General features: G+C 36.7%; 1 protein-coding gene across 2 annotated transcripts in view; it reads right to left on the minus strand.

Annotated features, from left to right (window-relative positions):
* ZFYVE9 (zinc finger FYVE-type containing 9) overlaps positions 1-21,481 on the minus strand; it is a 133,565-nt gene that overhangs the window by 28,232 nt on the left and 83,852 nt on the right. For both annotated transcript variants that reach the window (XM_030870124.2, XM_030870120.2), the window contains 3 exons: positions 16,753-16,977; positions 14,793-14,875; positions 6,131-6,235 (listed from right to left, as the gene is read on the minus strand). In XM_030870124.2, the coding sequence (XP_030725984.1) occupies positions 6,131-6,235; positions 14,793-14,875; positions 16,753-16,977 (413 nt within the window). The remainder of the gene's footprint in view (positions 1-6,130; positions 6,236-14,792; positions 14,876-16,752; positions 16,978-21,481) is intronic.

Genomic DNA, 21,481 nt, shown 5'->3' on the forward strand with positions numbered 1-21,481 from the left:
TTGTTTATTCTGAAATACATTTTGATATTACTCTATCCACTCAAGCTTTCTTTTGATTAGTATTACTGTAGTATATCTTTTCCCATCCATTTACTTTTAAACTATCTGTATCCTCATATTCCAAGTGGTTTTCTTATTCACAGCATATAGCTGAATCTTTCTTGTTTATCAATCTAACAATTTCCCCTTTTTAACTGAGGGTGCTTAGGTCATTTATAGTTAATGTGATTATTGATGTGGCTGGATTTAAATCTAGCATCTTGCCACTTATATCCTATTCGTTATATCTCCTCTTTGTTCTCCTTTTCTTCTTTTCCAGCCTTCTTTATATAATTCCAGTTTCTTTTTGTTGGCTTATTAGCTATACCTCTCCATTTAAATTTTTCTAGTGGTTGCTTTTAGATTTTTATTCTACATCTTTACTTATCAATCTACTTTCAAGTAATATTATGCCACATCCCATGTCATATAGACATGTCATGTATACTTCTATTTCCCCTTTCCTGGAAATACCCTTTGTTTCTACGTAAGTTATAAACTCCACAAAACACTGTTGTTAGTTTTGCTTTAAACAATTATCTTTTAAAGAGTTTTTATATTTACCTATATATTTAACCATTTCTGCTGCTCTTCATTACTTTGTGTGGTTCCAGATTTCCATTATTTGGTATTCTCCATGAAGGACTTCCTTTAACATTTCTTGTGGAATAGGTGGCTGGTAATACATTCTTTTAGCTCTTATATTTCTGAAAAAGCATTTTGCTTTTCATTTTTGAAACATATTTTTACTGGGTATAAAATATAGGTTAACAGTTATCTATTTCAGTATACTTTAAAGGTTTTGTACACTGTCTTGCGGATTGAACTGTTTTGATGAGAAGTCTGCTGTCATTCTTATACTCATTCCTCAGTATACAATGTGGATTTTTTTCTCTCGCTGCTTTTAAGATTCTTCTCTTTACCTCTGGGGTTAAGCAATTTGATTTTGATGATTATAATGTTCCTTAATGTAGTTTTCATCCTGTTTCCTGCAGCTGGAGTTCATTGAGCTTTTTGAATCTATGTGATTATACTTCTCATTAAATTTATAAATTTTTTTTTTTTTTTTTTTGCAGTACACAGGCCTCTCACTGCCACAGCCCCACCCATTGTGGAGTGCAGGCTCTGGACGCGCAGGCTCAGTGGCCATAGCTCACGGGTCTAGCTGCTCCGCCGCATGTGGGATCTTCCTGGACTGGGGCACGAACCCATGTCCCCTGCATTGGCAGGTGGACTCTCAACCACTGCGCCACCAGGGAAGCCCCTAAATTTATAAAATTTTTGATCACTGATTCTTCAAATATCTTTTCTGTCAACCCACTCCTCTCCTTTGGAGATTTCAATTACAGAGTTAGGCCATCCAACACTTCCCACATCTCAATCATGTGCTGTTCATTTAATTTTTCAGCCTTTTCTCTTTGTGTTTCGTTTTGGATAGTTCTATTGCTGTTTAAAGTTTATTAAATTTTTTCAGCAGTGTCTGATCTGCCATTAATCTCATCCAATGTATTTTTCATCTCATTGTCATTTTTGCTTCTTGAAGCTTGATTTGGGTATTATTTATATTTTCTGTGTCTCTCCTTAACAGGTATGTGCCTTGATCTTGTTGAAGCTTTATTTTAAGCTTGTTAGGTAGGATCAGAGCAGCCCAAATTTATGGATAACTTCGATCCTTAGGAATTATTTGTCCCTTTCTTACTCTAGCTCATAAGAATACAAATTATTCCTGGACCTCTGAGAACTGTTCTCCCTGCTCCTTTCCAGTGTTTTTCTCACATACATGCACTGATTAGTAATCAGCTGAAGACACAATAGGAACCTCCTGCAGATCTCCAGAGTTCTTTTATTTCCATAATCTGTCTTGTAAATTCTAGCCATCATGCCCTCCCTACACTGTCTTCAATGCAGGGAGACCTCTAGGCTCAGTTTAGGTTCCCCCCCTAACTGCTCTATGGCCTGGAAACTCCAGACAGTAAAGTAGGGTAATCATAGGGCTCACCTTCTCTGCCCCATTGTCCTTTGTATTTTCCCCCCACATATTTTGTCTTGATGTTTAGCTATTTACAGTGGACTGCTATGTTAATGTGCTAGTGCTGCTATAAGAAAGTACTGCAAACTGGTGGCTTAAACAATAGAAATTTATTGTCTCACAATTCTGGAGGCTAGAAGTCCAAAATTAAGATGTCAGCAGAGCTGGTTCCATTTGAGGGCTGTAAAAGGAAAGATTTGTTCCAGACCTCTCTCCTTGACTTGCAGAGTCAAGGACTTGACCTGACTTCCATCTTCTCCCTATGTCTCTTCATATCACCTTCTCTTTATGCATATCTATGTCCAAATTTCCCCTTCTTGTAAGTCATACTAGATTAGGGCTTTACCTCTGTAAAGACCCTATAATCAGCCCTACAATCAGATGTAATCATTAAACTGATGTCTATGAAAACCGGTTTAGTATAGTGTTTAAGAGTAGAATTAGAGTGTCTGGGTTTGGAATTAGAGTGTCTGGGTTTGATTCTAGCTCCAACACTTGCTCGCTCTGTGCCTTAATTTCCTCATCTGTAAAAAGGTAATTACCCTACTCATTTCACAGAAATAGTGTGAAGATACATAGATGCTTAGAATAGTACCTGATATATAATATACCCTAAATAGATGTTAGTTAACACAATGATCAAAATAATCTCATCATAAGAACATGAGTAGCGTTACCTAGACCAACAGAGATCTTGCATGGCCTTGATGAAGGAGATAAGAAAATTTATATACAATGACTACTTCATTTATTAAAATTACTACTTCAGAAATATTATCTTCTAGCTTTCTAAGCTTAAAGTCTTTCCTTATATGGAAAAAAATGTTGCCTGCCATTTCAGTAAACAAAGAATGTTGCCTGCCATTCTGGTAAACAACAAATGTTGCCTATCATCAAGTCATCAGCCTCTGCACCTGCCACCAACAGTGCACCCTTAGGGTAAATCAGGATGGAGAAAAACAGGATACTGGCCCTAGAGAGTTAAGATGCCTGTCTGAGGAATAATTTCAGTGAGCCCTGACTCTTGCATTTTCCCATAAATAGAAAAGCACTAAAATCATTAACTTGAGATGTCTGGTGTTTTTTATGATTAGCAGTACTCTTCTGATGTTCAACTACATGTTTTGTTTTGTTTTTTTCCCAGCAAAAATTCCTATCTATCCTGGCTCCTCCCTTACCTCTTTGGAACAGTTCCTCAGAGCTATCTGAGAGGCTGTATCCTGGGCTACAGTCCTCAATAAGGCCACTGTATAAAACATAATTCTCAACTTTTACGCTGTGCTTTTCTTTTTTTTTTTTTCAGTTGACATTTAGAGGCCTCCTCTCTCCACATTTTACATATAGTTGCCAAAACTCAGTTTTCTAAAATTCTACTTTGGTTAATTCACTTTTCTGCTTTAGAACCTGTAAAATCTCTACAAATTATCATATTAGACTCTAGACTCCTTTGTGTGGTTTCTGAAAGCCTCTGAATATGCAGCAGTCTCTTTGTACAACTTCATTTCCCAGTCGCCTTTAGCCTCTTCTTCACTAGGCAGGTTGATATCTCCATCGTCCCTACCAGACATGCCCATTCCTGGTGCTTTCCTGCCTTTTGTTTAGGCTGGTATCTATCCCTCTTTTCACTTATTTTCCACCCTTCACTTTATAGTGCCTATACATCCTTCACTGTCCATTTCAAATCTTTCCTTCATTTACATTTACATGAATGTTTATAAACATCTACATGGACTGTGCTGCTCTGGCTGTTAGGGATTCAGGCTCATTTAGACATAAAGCAAATTCCTGACTGCTTCATTTATCAGAGCTCTCCCTTCTTTGAATCTTTAATAAACTTCCAATAGGTTTCAGCACTTATTTCCATATTACTTTATCTTTTAGTTATTTTTATATTATTTATATATCTATATTTTGTTTTTACATTTTATGTTGTTTATATTTTATTTCTGTTTCATTCAATATATATTTCTTGTGCAATTACTCTATACTAGATTGACTGTTAATGATACAGTGGTAAACAAGACAGACACAGTCCCTCATGGAACTAAAAGTCTAGTAGAGAAAACAGACACTGAATAAGGAATTACAAATATAGTGAGTATTACACATAGAATGTGTGTTATTAAATGAAAGCCTATCTGAAATAAATATGTGGAAAAATGAAAGCCTATCTGAGAAAATGCCATTTAAACTGAAACCTGAAAATTGAGTATGGGTTATGCAAATGAAGAGTAGGGGAAGTACAACAATTAGAAAATAGCTTGTGCAAAGGCTATAAACAAAAGAAAACATAGTTCAGGGAGTGATAAGAAAAACTAAAGGTACAAATAAAGAAAAATGAATGAGAGGAAAGGTGGAATATTGTGGTGATTAAATGAAATAATGTATAAGAAATTACTTTTTCAACTATTAGACACAAGACAATTCAACTGTCCAACATCATGAGAAATAAAATTACACTGAGTTAAAACAAAAATTGAATTAGAAGGGAAGTCAGTCTGCTAAATTAAGTAAGAAAAATAAGTGATATATAATTGGTAAACTTTATTGAAAATTAAATGTAATAAATGACAAGAAATACAGTTACTGTTTTTGAATAAAGATTTCTGAACCTACACAACCATAAACCTAGGAGGCAGAATTCAGATAAAGACAGATAATATGAATGGCAGTTGTTGTCATGAATGTCCTCAGTCAAGTACTGAAATAATTATGGGGGCCTCAAAGCTTTTACAAATATACTTGTATAAACAGATCTAATTACCAAACACAAAGTACCATCTTGTAAACATCAAGGATAGCAATGTATGTTATCCACTTGGAGCTGACATCTGATCATCTCACTTCTGGCAATAAGCTCCCAGAAGGCAGGCAAAATATCTGATTCATCTTTGTATCATATCACGGAATATATTTAACAGACGTTTGTGAAATAGATAATAACATTTCAAATATGGGAAATAAAACAAGTTTTCAAAGCATAGCCTCCTTTAAAAACTATTTAGGGCATAAATTACATAAAAATAGTTCTCTTTAAAGATTTGACTCTAGTTTAGCATAGTTCCAAGGTAGGACTATCTAATAGCTAATTGTATCCCAGGAAAAATTAAGCACACATTCTAACTACTATTTTCTAGTGTCCTGAAAAAAGCCATCAGACAGAAAGTCACAGGGTAAATGTTTTCTTCAAATAGGTCATTCCTACATAATAATACTGAGCCCTGCGCTTAAAAGTCCAGTAAGACATTTCTGTGATTTTAAGTGTATATCAAGTATAAAATGTTTATTGAATGTACAAATGAGTAAGTGAATAAATGGCTGAATGAGAAAGGAAAAAAGAAAGGAAGAAAAGGAAGAAAGAGAAGGAGGGAAGAAGTTATTTTATACCAAGATATGGTGGAAGAAGTAACTGTGGAGTTATCACCCTGTCTAATAAAACAACAAATTTTAACATTATATCAAACTAATTTTTAAATTTTCTATTTTAAATCACAATGATTACTATCCAACACTTTAGAACCCATTTTAAGAAATTTTTAAATTCAAGTACTACTTCACATGGCAAATAGGCAAGAACAGTTATTACATAATTCTGTTATGTGTAGTATGCACAATTTCATTTTAGTTACAAAATACAGCTTAATTCAAAATGCAAACATTTGCTTTCAAAAACTTATTTAAAAATAATTTTGGAACTTATAGGTGAGCTATGATTAAACATTAAGTATAGTTAAAAGTAATATATACTTATAGAAAGAGGGAAAAATAAAAGATCCCACCACTAATAAATATTATAAAGTTAATTTTATACCTCAAAAAGCAAATCTGTCACTGACTGTCAGCATCAAAAGTTCAAAACACAACACATGACACAAGCAAAGACTACATAAATCACGAATTTAACATTTTGTCTTTCTGTTATGGAATTCCCTATCACTGATCTAAGTCATATAATATTATGAACTGATTTCACTGTCGATTAACTAAAACTTTACATGTAATCATGTATTTCTCATCTTCATTTATGATATTCAATTATGAAAAATTCATGGGAAATCTTACCTCATTGTATCTGTTGCTGGGAATTTTGATGCTGGTTTTCCGAACTTCCATATCAACCACCAAACCTTGAACTACTGGCAATGTATACTGGTAATTTCTAAAGTCCTGGGCAAAACCAGATTGAAGTGGAAGAAAGAATTCATCAATGGCAGGATTTAATTTATAGTAATAAAATGAGCATAAATAAAAAGAATGTCAAAATTAAAAGATCTCATTCATTTAAATAATAAGAAAATGTATAATGAAAGCCCCATTGTGTATATTCTACTCTCTGATTAGTCTGTAAACTCTTACAAAGAAGCAGACTAAAAAGTTTCATATACCCTTTATATACAATATTAAACAAATATTTGAATGTTTATCCCTGCTTTGTCACCACCTAACATTTTCTGTTTTTATTTAACTATCTCCTCCCTCTAAGGTAAGCTCCAATAGGGTAAGGATGCTCACTTGTTTTGTTCTTGTTATATCCCAAATGCCTGGAACATCCTGGGGACTAAATGAATACCTGTAGAGTAAAACATGCACGCATATATACTCCACATCTAGTGTGGCTGAAGCAAAATGAGCAAGAATGGTAGGAGTTGAGATCGAAGTGATAGCACGCAGCTAGATTTCATAGGGTCTGGTAGGTCACCACAAGGACCTTTGCCTTAACTTTGAGAAGGCTTTTGACCTATTTTGACGGATCTCTCTGACTTTCTCTGTAAAGAATAGATGGAAAGGGAACAAGAATAGAAGAAAGGATATCAGATAAGCATAATAAAAATAATCCAGGCAAAAGACAGTGATAACTTGAACCAAGATGTTAACAGTTCAAAAGATGGTGAGAAGTTATCAAACTCTAAATATATTTTGAAGGGAAAAAGGACAATATTTGCCCTTAGGTTGGATGTGGAATGTGAAAAAAAAAAAGAGATGACTCTGAATTTCATGGCCTGGGCAAGTTGAAGACAGGAACTGCCATTTACTGAGATGTAGAATATGATAGGAAGGGGAAGTCAGAAGACTGCAGGAGAAGAACCAAGCAAGAATGGTGTCCTGGAGGCTAAGAAAAGAAAACGTGTAGATATTAGTAAGTTGCTGGATGGAACTGTGTGAAAATTATCTTCTGATTGCTTCTATTCACTCAGGGAAATTGGGCTAAGCCATCAGCTGAAACTGAGGAAAGGAGAGGAGGCACTGGAAATTTGAGAAGAGATCACATGCAAATAGTCATCTAGGGAAGTAGGAATGTATTATGGACCAGGAAGGATTGCCAGGTAGGTCCAAGAGCTTCCTTAATGGTATTGGTCATGAATCTAAAATGAGACCGGTGAATATGCTACTCTTTTTGTCTTCACTCATATTTAAGCTTGGATGTAAGTTAAGAATGAAGGAAGAATTAGATCCAACCAGGTATAATCAATTGACTTTTGATAAAGGTGCAAAGGCAAGTAAATGACAAATGATACTGAAATGACTGGACATACAAGTGGGAAAAAAAAGAACTTCAAACAATGCCTAACAATCATAAAGATTAACTAAAAATGGATCACTGACCTAAATATAAAACATAAAACTACAAACTTTTTTTTTTTTTTTTTTTTTCCGTGGTACGTGGGCCTCTCCCGTTGCGGAGCACAGGCAACGGACGTGCAGGGTCAGCAGCCATGGCTTACGGGCCTAGCCACTCCGCGGCATGTGGGATCTTCCCGGACCGGGCCATGAACCCATGTCCCCTGCATCGGCAGGTGGACTCTCAACCACTGCGCCACCAGGGAATCACAAACTACAAACTTTTTAGAAGAAAACATGGAGGAAAATGTTTGTGATATAAGTTTCAGTCAATAAGTTCTTAGATATGATATAAAAAGAACACTCCATAAAAAAATTAATAAACTGGACTTCAACAAAATTAAAAACTTTTGTTCTGTGAAAGACACTGTTAAGAGAATGAAAAGATAAATTACAGACTGGGAGAAAATATTTTTAAATGATACAAATCTACCAAAGGACTTACATTCAGAATAGATGAAATACTCTCAAAACTCAACAATAAGAAAACAACAACCATATTTTTAAAATATGAACAGTTGAAAAAATCTGAACATTCACTAAAGATATAAAGAAGACAAAATAAGCAAATGAAAGATGCTCTAAATCATTCATCACAGGAAATATACAAATTAAAATCACAAAAATTAAAACCACTAGACTCCTATTAGAATGGCAAAAATTAAAAACCAAAAAGGAGAAATAATGAGTACTGGCCAAAAAAAAAGGATCCTTATACCTGATGAATGCAAAATACTGCAGGCATTTTAGAAAACAATTTCAGTTCCTTATAATGTTAAACATACAATATGGCTCAACTATCCCACTCCCACAGAAATGAAAACTAAATATTCACACAAAACTTAATACATGGATATTTATAGCAGCTTTATTCCCAGTCGCCAGAAACTAGAAACCCAGATATGCATCAACAGGTGAATGAATAAACTGTAGTTCATACATACAATACAACACTACTCAGCAATAAAAATGAATGACCTATTGATACTGAAGGGTACCAGAATACAGTACCCCTAAATATGCCTCTTGTTAATCAGTCTTTGGCCAGTCTAATTTAGAGGGCCCCAGCTGAAGAACCTGAGATGAGTAGAAGAAAAAGATTTTATTTCCTTCCCAACAATACATATAACAACACAGATTAATCTCAAATGCATTATGATAAGTAAAAGAAGCCAGATTAAGAAGGCTACATGCTGTATAATTTCCATTATAGGACAGTCTGAAAAAACTAAAACTATAGGGACAAAGGATCAATGGTTGCCAGACATTACAGGTGCACCAGCAAATTTTCTGGTGATGGAACTGTTCTGTATCTTGATTGTGACAGTGGTAGTAACATAACTGTATACATTGTCAAAACTCTTGGAATGTACTCCAAAAAAGGTGGATTTTACCATACATAAATTGAAAAAAATAATTTTAAACAAAGAGGTAGATTTAATCAGGGTTTACATTTTGCCAGGCTACCACAACACAGGGTAAAAGTGAAAAAAGAACTAGAATTATGTAAAAAAGTGATTTTAATGATGAAACCATGGAATCTTAATGTAGATAAACAGAAAAGCCGGAGGAGTGAGAAACAGTGAAAAGGTTTTGAAATCAATAGGTTGTAAATCCCGGTAAACTAGGGAGAAAGTGATGATGTAGAGTGAGATGCTTCAGTAGATAATCCAATAAATATTTGTAAAAATGAATTGAGATAGGCCATAAAAACCTTAGGCTGCTGTTGCTTGATTACAGGATAAATATCTCCTTTTCATTCCAAAATAGATTACAATCTGAAAGAAAAACTATCTTGTCAAAAATGTGACTAAAAACTAAAGTTACCAAGGAGGGACAAAGGGATGGGGGTAGGAATAGAAGAATAGAGAGAGAGATCTTATAGATTAAAATATAATTTAAAAAATTTCACTTCTGGCCAAGATGGAGAAAAGGGGACTGGATTTAGCCTTCTGCCTTAAACGACCAAAATTCACACAAAACACATGGAACAGTGATCACCAAGACACCAAATTTCAGACAACAAAGGACAGTGGTCCTTGAGAGACAGGAAACAAACAAGATGAGCTCTATGACTGCCCAGCTTATGCTTTAGGAGCGTTTCCAAGCTCAGATGCAGGAAGCGGGAACCCAGGCAGAGGCTGGCAGACTTCCTGAGTTGAGGAGACAAAACTGAAAATCGAGAAAAAAATCAAGGTAGCTAGAGTTCACAGGACAGAGAGGAGAAAACTGCAGAGAGAGAACTCCAAAGGTTCACACAGGGTCCCATCAGAATAGCAGTGTTCTGATTAGCAAATGTGTGTGAGGAAACTTCTTGAGGCTAGTGAAAGAAATGCCTGAAATGATTATTGGGAGCATATCTGTTACACAGGTCTGGGAATAGTGCCTATTCCCAAAACCCAGATAGAAAAAGCTCATAATTCATGGGCACTGGGTAAAGTATTACTGTATAATAAAGAATTTGGCTGACCTCTACCCCTGGTTCCTGGGAGGTAACCTCTAAACCCATGGAATTTCCTGAGTGATATGAGTGCCTTTGTTATTCCTGGCAGACTCTGAGAGTCTATGTCAGTTTGATGACACTGATGCTAAAAGGATAACTCGGGCTGGGGGCTGGCCATTTCAGAAACATCAACCATGTGATGAGAGGCTGGGGCTCTGAGGCACGTGATATCAGCCTGACTTCTGCCAAGTGCCGAAGCGGGGCTGGAGACTGAGTTCAATCACACAGCCGGTGATTCAATCAATCAGGCCTTGTAGGGAAACTCCAATAAAAACTCAGGACACAGATGCCTAGGAGCTCATTCCATATGTATTGTTACACATCAATGTATGTGGAAAGTGACATGTTCCCGAAGACAAAGAAGCTTCTTGTTTGGGACCCGCCCAGACCTTGCACTACGTGTCTCTTCTATCGGCTGCTCCTGATTTATATCTCCCTTGTTATAATAAAACTGTATCATAAGTACAGTTGACCCCTGAATAACATGGGGGTTGGGGCGTCAACCCCTGCAAAGTTGGAAATCCATGTATAATATTACATTCAGCTCTCTGAAGTGCAGTTCTATATCTGTGGATTCAACCAAGCATGGACTGTGTAGTACACATTTATTGAAAAAAATCCACGTATAAGTGGATCTGAGCAGTTCAAGCCCTGTTGTTTAAGGGTTAACTGCATAGTACTTTGCTGAGTTCTATGAATCATTCTAGTAAATTATCAACCCTGACAGGTTAGTGGGATCTCCCACACTTGTATCTAGTTAGTCAGAACCGTGGGAGGTCTGGGGACCCCTGAACTTGCAGCTAGCATCTGAAGTAATGGCAGTCTTGTGAAGGACTGTGCTTAATCTGTGAAGTTTGGCTTAATTCCAGACAACACCAAAAGTCATTACAAATATAGCTGAGCTCTGAACAATGTGGGGGTTAGGGGCACTGACCCCCTCTGTGCAGTCAAAAATCCATGTACAAATTATAGTCGGCCCTCCATATCCGTGGTTCTGCATTGGAGGATTTAACCAAGAATGGCTCAGGTAGTACAGTAGTATTTACTGTCGAAAAAAAATCCACGTATAAGTGGACCCGCATGGTTCAAACCAGCGATGTTCAAGGGTCAGCTGTACTCAGAAGGGTTTTGCCTTAGTAGTGGGGAATAATCAGCCCTATACTAAATAAGACTTTGGTTCCACCTTACAAATCTTAAAAGCAAGACTCAAAAGGATCAACCTATTTTTTAGATAAATTAACTGTGTTATTTGTAACCAAACTCAAGAATTTTTACAGGAACATAAAAATACCTGGCATCCAGCAAGGTAAAATCACAATATCTGTCATCCAATAAAAAATTTTTTAAATACCAAGGATGCAAAGAAGCAGGAAAATACAACTCAAAATGCTGGGGGTGGGGGGGAATCAATCAATGGCAACTGAGTCAGAAATGAAACACGTTAGAATTTCCAAACAAGGACATCATAATACTTATTATAATTATATTCCATATGTTTAAAAAGTTAAGTACAGGCACAGAAGATATAGAAAAAGACCCAAGTCAAACATCTAGAAATGAAAATTACAATGGCTGAAATTACAGGAAAAAAGAAAAAGGATGGAATCAATGGCAGTTTAAGTACTGCAAAATAAAAGATTACTACAATGAGGTATCACCTCACACCAGTCAGAATGGCCATCATCAAACAATCTACAAACAATAAACGTTGGAGAGGGTGTGGAGAAAAGGGAACCCTCTTGCACTGCTGGTGGGAATGTAAATTGATACAGTCACTATGGAGAACAGTATGGAGGTTCCTTAAAAAAACTAAAAATAGAACTACCATATGACCCAGCAATCCCACTACTGAGCATATACCCTGAGAAAACCATAATTCAAAAACAGTCATGTACCACAATGTTCACTGCAGCTCCATTTACAATAGCCAGGACATGGAAGCAACCTAAGTGTCCATCGACAGAAGGATGGATAAAGAAGATGTGGCACATATATACAATGGAATATTACTCAGCCATAAAAAGAAACGAAATTGAGTTATTTGTAGTGAGGCGGATGGACCTAGAGTGTGTCATACAGAGTGAAGTAAGTCAGAAAGAGAAAAATAAATACTGTATGCTAACACATATATACGGAATCTAAAAAAAAAAAAAGGTTCTGAAGAACCTAGGGGCAGGACAGGAATAAAGATGCAGACATAGAGAATGGACTTGAGGACACAGGGAGGGGGAAGGGTAAACTGGGATGAAGTGAGAGTGGCATGGACATATATACACTACCAAATGTAAAACAGATAGCTAGCGGGAAGCAGCCACATAGCACAGGGAGATCAGCTCAGTGCTTTGTGACCACCTAGAGGGGTGGGATGGGGAGGGTGGGAGGGAAATGCAAAAGGGAGGGGATATGGGGATATATATATGTATATGTATAGCTGATTCACTTTGTTATAAAACAGAAACTAACACACCATTGTAAAGCAATTATACTCCAATAAAGATGTTAAAAAAATTAAAGAGTTCCAACTCAGAAAAAAATAAATAAAAATAAAAGATTAGTGAACTTGAGGACACAGCAATAAAAAAAACCTGTCCAAAATGAAACACACAGAGGGAAAAAAAAACACTGAAAAAGAAATAAAGAGAGCATTAGTGGGCTTCCCTGGTGGCGCAGTGGTTGAGAATCTGCCTGCCAATGCAGGGGACACGGGTTCGAGCCCTGGTCTGGGAAGATCCCACATGCTGCAGAGCAACTAGGCCCGTGAGCCACAATTACTGAGCCTGCGTGTCTGGAGCCTGTGCTCTGCAACAAGAGAGGCCGCGATAGTGAGAGGCCCGCACACCTTGATGAAGAGTGGCCCCCACTTGCCACAACTAGAGAAAGCCCTCGCATAGAAACGAAGACCCAACACAGCCATAAATTAAAAAAAAAAAAAGAGAGCATTAGTGAGCTGTGAAACAATTTCAAGCCTGCTAATAAGTCTATTAACAGTGGAGTCCCTGAAGGAGAGGAGGGGTGGACAGAACAATTATTTGATGAAAACTATAAACCCACAGATCTAAGAAGCTCAGAAAACCCCAGCACAAGAAACAACATGGAAAAAAACTATACCAAGGCACATAATCAAATGGCTCAAAAACAGTGATAAAAAGAAAACTTTCAAAGCAAAGAGAGAAGGGTAAAACATTATGTAGACAGGAACAAAGGAGGGAAAACATATTTCTCATCTGAAAAAATGCAAACTGGAAGGCAATAGAGCAAATCTTTAAAATCCTCAAAGAATTAAACTGTCAGCCTAGAATTCTACATCCAGCAAGAGCATCTTTCAAATAGAAAGGACGTTGTTAGAAATACAGATGCTAAAAGAATTCACCACCAGCCAATCCACACTATAAGAAACATTACAGGAAATCTTTCAGGTAGAAGGACAATGACACCAGATGGAAATACAGATTTATACAAAGGAATGAAAAGCACTGGAAATGGCAACTACATGGGTAAACCTACAAGAAGCTTTCTTAGTTTACATCTCTTTAAAAGATAACTGGAACTATAACTACAATCGCATGACAGAGTGAGGAAATAAACAAGTCTCCCAAAAGCAACTAAACAGTTGGGTAGATTTATTAAAAAAACAAAACAAACAAACAAAAAAAAACATTTCAGTGCCCTGGAATTAGACCAAAGACATACAATACACTGAGATGTGTTCATTCATAAAAACTACTGAACTTCAAGTAAGAAGAATAGAGTTGAATCTGTGATTTTCTTGCCTGGGGCTGCCTTTAGCCATGTTCATAGTTCAGCCAGGGCAAGGTAGTTTGTGAAAACAATAAGCTTTGCTGCTTGAAGGATCTTGCTTGATTTGGAGTGTCTCAGTTAAAGTGGTAATCTCAGTGGCTAGTGAAAAGGACCAGTGGCCCTGTTAGTCTGAGGATGCTAGCCTATTTGGAGCAAGTAATGAGCAGCAGACTAGTGAGAGATTTAACAAGAAGTTCTGGGAATGAGACAGACATAGGGAACTTCATAAACTCTCCAAATACCCAGGACTGACCTTAGTCTGTGCACATGTGCAGCAGTGACCTTAATGGGCCCAAGCCAAGCAACATTCTTGGTCAACAGGGTTAGAGCCCGTGCATGTGCAGAGGAGACATGAGCGAGTCCAGCAGAAAAGAAAAGAATGACGTTTGAATCCCAGTCCATGCAGATCCATCAAGAAAGTATAGATGCCTTACTGCCTAGAGGTATCTGAACACAATCTCTGACCAATCTTGGGCAAAACAGTAAGCTACACAGACACAGGGGACACCATCAGGATGCCAGGCTTAAAATTAAAAGAAGACATAATGCTGGGTGCTTTAATTATAACTACTCACAATAATCCTGCAAGGTCACTTACTTAGTGTATAACCAAGAGCCAGAATCCTGTACTATTTCATTCCAAACCTCCATATACTTTCCAAAGAATATACATGTTCTGTTCTTTTCCTATAGTAACTCTTCACCTACGTGAAGCGGCAGGGTATTAACAAAATAATAAAATCCTTCTCTCCCTTCTCATGCAAACCCCAGTAAGGAAAAAGAAAATAAAAATTCCCAACTTACGGCAAGAAGATTCATGATGGTATGCCCCGTCTCTCCAAACAATGGCTTCCGAAATCTGACACTGAACAGTGGGCAAGGATAAACTATGGAAATGAGAAATGATCAGACTAAGTTTGGCAGCTTAAAATTTTGGTAAAAGAGACATCACGTTTCATAGAGTTCTCAAAATATAACTGTAATGACTCATTAGAGCATAAAATTTAGGGCTCAGAAAGTATTTACCATAACAGCATCACAGACAAATTTGGAGCCTTCTACAAACCACACCAGTCTTTTGATGCAGCTGTTTCAAAAATGAACTACATGTCTTAAGAAGCACTCTTTTCCAAACTGGATTAATATATTCCAGGAAACAAGTATCTCCTGATTCCTCTGTGCTCAGGAAGTCTAAAAGAGTTCACTCTTACACATTTCTGACTCAGAACCCTCCTTAGACAAGCCAAACACCAGGTGATCCTATTAGCTGGCTCACTCCTCGAACTTTACGGTTTCAACTGCCTGTACAACACAGGAAAATACAAATGTTTTTCCTCTGCACACAATCCTTTCCTTTCCCTACTTCATTTAGCTGATTCATATGCTTCTTTCACAGTTCAGTCCAGAGGTACCTTGGTCCTTCATTCTTGGTGAAGTTAGAGCCCATCTTTGAACTCCCAAAGAAATCTGTTAACTTTGAACATGTGTTTTGACATAATATACTACTATAATCATGATTTCTACGTCTTCCTTACAAAAGTTCCCAAAAGCCTATAACCACGTCTCAGCCATTTCTGAATTCCGGATTTATTACACATGGTAGGCCTTTATTAAATTCTTGTTGAATGAATGAATAAGTAAGTGAAAGACTGAAGGTGACCTGCTGAAAACATATAATACACTGTTTTATGTTTGATAAAATAATTTTTAATGATCTCATTTGATCCTCTTAATAATACCATGCAATATAAAAGGCAAGTATTATTATCTCCAGTTGCAAAGGAAACTGACAATCAGACAACTTGAATGACTTCACCCAAAGTTACAGAGCTAGTAAATGGCAGAGTTAAGAACGTTATTCAAGTGGTCTGATTCCTAGACCAGGGCAACGTTGATTAGGAAAAGATATAAAGTTTAAAATAAAGCTTGCATGGGACTTCCCTGGTGGTCCAGTGGTTAAAAATCTGCCTTCCAATGCAGGGGATACAGGTTCGATCCCTGGTCAGAGAACTAAGATCCCACATGCTGCAGGGCAACTAAGCCCGCGTGCTGCAAGTACTGAGCCCGCATGCCTCAACTACAGAGCCCACATGCTCTGGAGCCCATGTGCCACAACTACTGAGCCCGCGCACTCTGGAGCCTGCTCGCCACAACTAGAGAGAAGCCCGTGTGCTGCAAAGAAAGATCCCGCGTGCCACAACTAAAGACACAACACAGCCAAAAATAAATAAATAAATAAAACAATAACAAAATAAAATAAAATAAAGCTTGCATTTAGGCCTTAATATCTTTAAAAACAATCACAGCTTAGTTGCACTGCTATGGCCAAGGACAAGGAGGCTCTTTTGTTGCTTACTTTACCAGCTGAGAGTGATCTCTATACCACTAGCTTCCAGTATCTGTTACATTATATAAAATATAATTTGTCATAACTATTTTCTAACCAAGTGACAAAAAATATACTTACCATATACAGCTACTATAAAAATAAAGTTACTTGTTAAGTTGATATTCATTTTTTCTGAAGATGATCATGTATCTATCAATTAACCTATAAAACCAGTAATTTTACAAGGCAATAATGTTATTTTGAGTTCTTCCCATTATAGCCAAAATAAGTAGAGACACTGGCCAAATTTAGCTTAGCTATTCCAAAAGAATACTTCCGTTTAATTGTATCACCATGGGGCTCTCTGAATATCTCAAGTCTGTTTAGTCATTACGTCTTGGTCATAATGCTTAGAAGAGGATATTTTATACTTACGTCGATATTCGGCTCCAAGTCTCAACATCAGTCGGATGGGAAACACTTTAGCCCAAGGAGTTTCCCATTTCTGGATGAGAATCCCAAACAAGTAAGGTGGGGTTGGGAGTACTAGGTCTTGCAGTGACTGGTAAGTAGATGTCACATATAAGAATCCGCCATGTTCTTTACTGCCAAGGAAACTTTGACTGAAGAAGGAATGTCCCAAGTTGCCTACAACATTCCCTAAAACAAAAAAGTTCATTAATTACCATCAATAAATCAATCATATTTTTAATAATCATTATTATCAACACTGGGCCAGACACTACCAAACAATAATTCCCAACCTTTCACTATGAAAGACACATATTTATAAAGTTGTTTTTAAATAAATGGCATTTATTAAATGAAAACTTGTTTTCCAATTTTATCAGGGCTTCTGGTGAGCATAAAATACCTTGTATTATCACATTCTAGTTTGTCTGGCTAAAAGCCAAAAATATTGATGCCTTCCTTTAGATTAAACTTACTGTATGAATTACTTTAGAGGTCTCAGTATAAAAATTATTGCCTCAAATGTCACAAAAAAAAGGTTAAGATTAGGTACCTGCTCTCACAGAGCTTACAATCCCATTGAGTAAATAAATTCAATTCATGAACATAATGAATTAAGACATTAAGTACAACTATATATATGAGATATTAAGGGAAGAAAATTTATGGAGAAAGTAGTAAAACAGACAGGATTTACTCTATTTTTGGTTGAGACAAATATGAAACATAAACAACTTAGGGTTTATTTAAATTCATATTAGGCAGGTTTTTTGTTTTTTAGTTGCAAATGCTCTTAACTAAGTACTTTCTAATTCAAATATTTTCTGAATGAAACAGCAACAAATCACCCTTCATTAAGGAGACATTTTCCTCAGTTTAGAACTACAAAAGAACTTCATGACAAGAGCTGTTCAATAATGTAACAGCAGATTTGTTCACTAGACATGTGCAAGCTTCCTTTGATGTCTCTGAAAGAAATAACAGCAAATACAGAAATCGCCATCAGAGAAGTTAAATGCTTACTTTCCTTGAAAAATAGAGTCTATTTGCAGAACAGTTCAATGATGGAACATAGAATCCTTGAGTGAAGTGGAAGCTATGCTGACAGTAGGGAACACAAGTGAAGGGAAGACTTCCCCACAAAACCAGAAACTTTATGACTGAAAGCCATGTTCACCTGCACATCATCACCTGCCAAATACATTTAGGGGTAGTACCCTTGCCCCAGGATTAACGAAATCTGGGGGACCTCCCTGGCGGTCCAGTGGTTAAGACTCCACGCTCCCAATGCAGGGGGCCCGGGTTTGATCCCTGGTTGGGGAACTAGGATCCTGCATGCCACTTGGCACAGCCAAAAAATAAATAAATTAATTAAATTAAATTAAAAAATAAATGAGAACCTACGGGGGAAAAACCCCCAAATCTGGCTTTACATTTAAGCTGCTGGGCCAGATCTATAAAAACAAAATAGGGCTTCCCTGGTGGCGCAGTGGTTGGGAGTCCACCTGCCGATGCAGGGGACACAGGTTCGTGCCCCGGTCCGGGAAGATCCCATGTGCCGCAGAGCGGCTGGGCCCGTGAGCCATGGTCGCTGAGCCTGTGCGTCTGGAGCCTGTGCTCCGCAACAGGAGAGGCCACAACAGTGAGAGGCCCGCGTACCGCAAAACAAAAAAAAAACCCAAAATAATCCCCGTATCAAGGAAGTAGTACGTTATTTTGAAAAAAATCAGATTTTGGAGTCTCAGAGACACGGGTTTGAACACTAGTCCCATCATTTACTATTATGAGATTGGGGGCAAGTTACTTGACTTGAGCCTCAACATCTATGACAACAAGGGAAGATTATACTAAGTTTCAGACCTGATGTGAATAAATGATATAATATATGTAAAATGACAAGCAGCACCTTGCACAGTTTGTTCTCAAAAAATGTTAACTATTACTTTTATAATGCAAATATACATATAATGAATGATCAACCAAACATTATACAACTTTCTTTGCTTTATCAAAGATTTTAGAGTAAGGTTTTTATAAATTTTCATCTTTTCACTTGAGTTGGGGTGTGGGGAGAGAATGGGAAACAAAAGAGAAGATTTTTTTCCCTCCACAATGGCGACTACACCACAGGAGTCCTCTAAAGCTCTAATGACAGCATAATGTTTATCTTTCACAAGAATGCCCTAGTGAATACAGCTCAGAGGTGAAAACTGTGTTAAGCTTGGTACTAAAAGCATTCATTCATTATTCCTTTGGGATCTCCCTATAAGAGACTGGAATCTATTACTGGTTATTGTTCCACAGATACTAATAACTTTTCTGCTTCTACCACCTAAAAACCCTCCTCCCTACCCAATCACACTCAGATTCTTCATTATGTCTTTACATTATAAAATATATCTTTTATTATTTAAGCATTTACTTTCTTAAAAATTGAAAAAAAATTGATAGATCTCTATCAATTCTAATGAATAATTTAGTTTAGATTGCCATTTATCACCTCATCTAAAAATAAGTAACATTCCATGGGTATAGATATCAACTAAAATAAAATATTGGGTATGAGAATTTGACCAAAAAAAGCTTTCATTTGAAGACTTAAACTGGGGCTCCAACATGAAAAAGAATTCCAGAAGAAAGCAATGTTGGGAGTGAAAAAGAAGTAATACTCAAAGAGAGAATAACTAAGAACTTTCCAAATTAAAGAAAGAAATGTGTTTTCAGATCAAAAGTACACTTTAAGTACAAAAATTAGCTTAAAAATATTCTAAATACATTTTTGTCTAAGTTAATTCTTAGGCTGAGATAAACTTTCACATTAAAAAAATGAAAGATCAGGGACATCCCTAGTGGTCCAGTGGGTAAGACTCCATGCTCCCAATTCAGGGGGCCCGGGTTCCATCCCTGGACAGGGAACTAGATCCCACATGCATGCCGCAACTAAGAGTTCGCATGCCGCAATTAAGAAGTCCGTGTGTCGCAACTAAGAGTCCACATGCCGCAGCTAAGAAGTCCACATGCCAGCAACTAAAAGATCCCGTGTGCTACAACCAAGACCCAGTGCAGCCAAAATAAATAAATAGGTAGGTAAACAGATAAATAAATAAGTAGATTTTCAAAATGAAAGATCAAACTTCACTGTGTTTGTGGCCTGTAATTTTATTAGTATATTACACATTAATAAAAATAAAATTCAAAGAAGTTGAATGCAATTAACACCATACAAATCAGTAATATAGTGCCTTAAAGTTTACATTGCCTTTTGATAAATCTATATAGGATAAGAAAGAAATTTAAACTAATCAAAAGTGCATCTGGGTTAACCCAGGTGGCTACAATTTAAAGGAAAAAATAAGGAAGACTGCAGAATGAGAGTAGGTGACTAAAAGAGATAATAAAAAGAAAAAGATCTTTCAAAGATCTGAAATTATAGAAACTTCCCAAGTGACCTGCTTGAGTGACCCATGGTATTTCTTTCTCAGGGACCAGAGACACACTGGGTCTCAGAAACACTCTTAAGCTGATCTAAATAGTATTTTCCCTTGTCTCCAAGTCCCACTGGGAACAGGAAGTCAGGAATAATAAGCACAGCATTTTTATTAATAGAAGTGTTCTCTCAGGACTCCTTTCCTCCAGGTGCTTTTCCGCCAAATGACAAAAAAAGCTTGCTAGTGACATCACCCCAACTGATTTACTCCCCAACTCACAGTTTTTAAATTAAGCCTCTCCAACGTGCCAGACCATTTGTTCTATAGGTTGGTATACAGAGTTGACCCAGACAGATAAAACTCTTGCCCTCATAGAGCTTATATCCTAATGAAGGAAGACAAACAAACTATTTCAGTTAGTAAAGTTAGTGATAAATGTTTTGAAGAAAATACAACAAGGAAGGTAATGTGAATAATTGATGGGGGCAGGGGAGAGAATACTTCTTTAGTCATGAGAGTCAGGGAAAATCCTCAGAGAAGAAACATTTGAGAACAAACCTGAATGAAGAGAAGAAATCAGCCAGTAAAGCTCTGAAAAGAACGGCACTCCAGGTCGGGCAGGAGTAAATTCAAAAATCATGAATCGGAAATGAGTATGACAGGTTCAAAAGTCACAAAGATGATCAATGTAGCTAAAGCAAACTAAGGACTATTAAGAGATAAGGTCAAAGAGACCTTTAAGGACTAGAACATATAGGATCATTATAAAATGGAGTTTATTCTAATTGCAGTGGGAAGACAATGGAAGGTTTAAGGTAGCTTTAATCGTGCCATCATATTCATCACCATGTTACTAGGCTACACAAATGTGCTCTCAATTCATAAGGATTAGATTTAGGACACCCAAGAAATAGTTGAGAGAAGATAAACAAGTCTGCAAATGTAAAATTCTGAATAATTTAAAGGGAACAAAAAGTTTTTTCAAATGTAGAAATGATCTAACCTACAAGGTTAATATTTATGTTCTGTGCTTATAATTGTCTTCTTGCTTTGTTCTGAAGTTAAATCTAAAAGTTGAAAATCAGTAACAGTGTAAACCTTATTATATCCTTAATAATCATATAATTATTATAACTGATTATTAAATATTAATCAATTCAAATTAACATTTCTCTTAAATTAATAATCTTCTTGAAGAGAGAAATATTAAACTGGAAGAATTCACTGAACAATGTACCCAGGTTCCAGCACAAAAAAGCAAAGAG

Source organism: Globicephala melas, chromosome 1 (assembly GCF_963455315.2).
Source record: "Globicephala melas chromosome 1, mGloMel1.2, whole genome shotgun sequence".
In the NCBI taxonomy this organism is placed as follows: Eukaryota; Metazoa; Chordata; class Mammalia; order Artiodactyla; family Delphinidae; genus Globicephala; species Globicephala melas.